Source organism: Chinchilla lanigera, unplaced genomic scaffold, assembly GCF_000276665.1.
Source record: "Chinchilla lanigera isolate Chin_1 unplaced genomic scaffold, ChiLan1.0 scaffold00025, whole genome shotgun sequence".
Taxonomy (NCBI): Eukaryota; Metazoa; Chordata; class Mammalia; order Rodentia; family Chinchillidae; genus Chinchilla; species Chinchilla lanigera.
The window spans coordinates 25,719,582-25,722,502 of record NW_004955426.1 but is presented as its reverse complement, the minus strand read 5'-3'; the positions used below and the strand labels follow the sequence as shown (position 1 = coordinate 25,722,502).

The 2,921-nt window shown below is 42.6% G+C and overlaps 1 protein-coding gene across 1 annotated transcript in view; it reads left to right on the top strand.

The window, feature by feature from the left end:
• Positions 1-2,563: 2,563 nt before the first annotated feature.
• Plcxd3 (phosphatidylinositol-specific phospholipase C, X domain containing 3) overlaps positions 2,564-2,921 on the top strand; it is a 156,718-nt gene continuing 156,360 nt past the window's right edge. Inside the window, exon 1 of the mRNA XM_005386247.2 lies at positions 2,564-2,888. Within this exon, the coding sequence (XP_005386304.1) occupies positions 2,786-2,888 (103 nt within the window). The 5' untranslated portion in view covers positions 2,564-2,785. The remainder of the gene's footprint in view (positions 2,889-2,921) is intronic.

Genomic DNA, 2,921 nt, shown 5'->3' with positions numbered 1-2,921 from the left:
AGCCTATGATGCCCAGTTGTTTGATCAAGCACCAGAGATGTTACTATAAAGATGTTTGTGGATGAGATTGACATTCACAATTTTCTACTTTGAATAAAGCAGATTACCTACTATGATATGGGTAGGTATTATGTAATAGATTGGAGGCTTTAGAAAAAAACACTGAAGTTTTATGAAGAAAAAGTCCTTTTACCTCAGGGTATACCATAGAAGTCCTTCCCAGGTTCCCAGTTTGCTGGCCTGTCCTGCAGATCTTAGACACAGCAGCACTCACAATTACATGAGCCAATTCATAAAATAAATCTCTCTTTTTCTCTATGTACTGCTGGTGCTATTTCACTAGAGAAACCTAACTAATAGAATGGCCAAAGTAGAGCCCAGAAAAATTACCAATTTTTCTAATGTCATGGTAGTAAATGGTAGCAGGGTTGGTGACAGAAATCTGGGGAAATAGGGATATCAAATATTTCCAAAACACTAATTACAAAGCCAGGAAAGAAATTTAGAACTATTAGGTTTCAGGTCTGTCCTAATGGATAACTTGCAGAAAAAGGTAATGATTTATGCTAATATATTAAACAATCCTTAAATTCAAATAAGGAGAAAGGGTTACATCCTTTATCAAAAGATAGTACATGATTATTTACAAAGGAAACTTTGCTCAACATTTAAGGTGATTTAATTTTTTTAAAATATGTTTTTTGGTCAGGGATATAGCTCATCAGCAGCACAAGTGCCTGCCTGGCAAGTGTAATGTCCTGAGTTCTATTTCTGGTACCAAAATATAAAATAAAATAAAATAAAATAAAAATACATGCTTTATGAATTTTTTGGGACAACTAAGCTCAGCATATTTGGAGAAAGTGTGCTCTTGAAATGCATCATATTAAACAATATTTCCAAGATTCAGTAATTATTTCACCCTGTTAAAAAAGAATACTTTAAAAGGCAAGGCTATCTAAAAGTTCAAGAGAGGTAAAGACACACATAACTTCTCATTTCAACAAATATGTACACATTTTCTTCTGTACGTTTAACATTTTATAATGGAGAGACTGGAGCTTACAGAGACTGGAGGATTTGCTTAAATTACTCAGAGCCAGAGTAGCCAACACCCAGCTTTGTGCTTTGCTGTATAATGGTACCCTGAGAGTACCAGCATTAGCCAGATATGTGGTGATTATAAGACTACTGACCAAGAATCCTATATTGAGAAAAATTCTCATTCTAATTAAAAGGACAAGTGTGTTCTGCTGTGCTAGCATGAACATTAAGATTTGCATGAGGAAAAAAAGCCCACACATCCCATTCTCATCCCTAAAGGTAGCCCTCTTATGTCCTCTTGAACCTATGAATTGATCGTATGAAGAGAATGGAAAATGTGATCAAAAGGATACGGCATCATCTCTCCTCTTTCCTATCGTGTTCCCCAATTGACAGGGAATATCTTCTGGTCTCAGCATCCTTATACAAAGTAAGCAGGCTCTACAGTTTAAAAAAAATGCCAATAGGTTTGCTGAACTGACATGATTATTCATAGGTTTCATAGCTCTGTCTCTTACCTTTGTTTTTTATTTCTCCAGCCTCATAGCATTTCTTTTAGGAAAACAGTAATTTACACACCACTGTGTGAAAGAATGGAACTCCATTCTCTTGGCTGCAAAGGCCCAGAACATGTTTAGTTCATCTAATATATTCAGCTTAGGACCGTGCTGGTCCCATCACATTGGTAAGACTTGCTCTCTCTCCTCGGTCTCATTTGAGAGCAGGTGGACCCAGACAGTCATTTGGAAGTTCAATGAGTGATTTCTCTTGAGAGAAGTACAGCTCACTAGTCTGCCAAGGAAGGAAAATTCAGTCTTTGAATTGTGCCAAATACATTCCACCAAGTGCTCCTGACAATTGTAGCATGTCAGTGGGAGACGTGGCGGTGTTCTTCCATTACCAGGCTTCAGTCTTGCCCTCAGTGCCATGAAACCAGAGAGGACATAGACAGCTTTCTTCATAAAAATGGATGTTTCCTGCTTCAGTGCTTCTTTACTATGGGAGCTCTGCAGCAGGATATCAGGGCTTAGTTACAATCGCCTAGAATTTACTGCCTGTCCTGACACCACATCTATTAGCTATTTCAAACATTAAGCAAAGTGGTGAATGAAGATCACCATTTTGTATAAGCAGGGCTGTGGGCTCCTGCCCAGAAGAGGCATAACCTGTTGTTTAAGGGCTTACAAAAAAAGAGCCCTCTCTGGTAAGAATGGAAAGTCCTGAAAGCCAGCCTTCAAGTCTGCTACTGAGGAGGCAGTAACGTGCTGAAGACTGCTAGGATTCAAGGTTCAGCCTCCAGACTGCCTTTCACGCAGACACGTCCGGGAAGTCACACCAAAAGACGGAGCAAGAGCGTGGAAGGAGCAGCTTGGTGAATCAAGTTTTTAAAAATGAAAGATTAAGAATAAGGAGCCGAGGGAGGCTGCAGAGCGGCAAGGAAAGGCAGAGACACCTAGGAGGGTTGAGGCTGGAGGAGGGAGGAGGAGGGAGGGAAGGCAGAGACATTGGAGCGCGGACGTCAGGAACAAAAGCTCCCGTGGAGTCTGGCGAGGCACTCGGGGAGCACGGGGTGTTTTGAATAATTATTAAAATTAGCATGTGTCTGCGCCATCCTGTGGGTGTGGCGCAGAGCGGAGTGTAAACTCCAGCCGGCTCGAGCAAACATTGGATTAGCTGCAGCAGCCTGCCAGCCTGCCAGCCTGCGAGGAGCGGGACCAGAGCGCGGCCGCCGACCTGCACGATGGCCTCGTCTCAGGGGAGGGACGAGCTGAAATTCGCCGACTGGATGGCAGCTCTGCCGGAGAGCATCCACAGCATCCCCCTCAGCAATCTGGCCATCCCAGGTAGGCGAGGCGCGCGGGGCTGCTCGCCCGCTC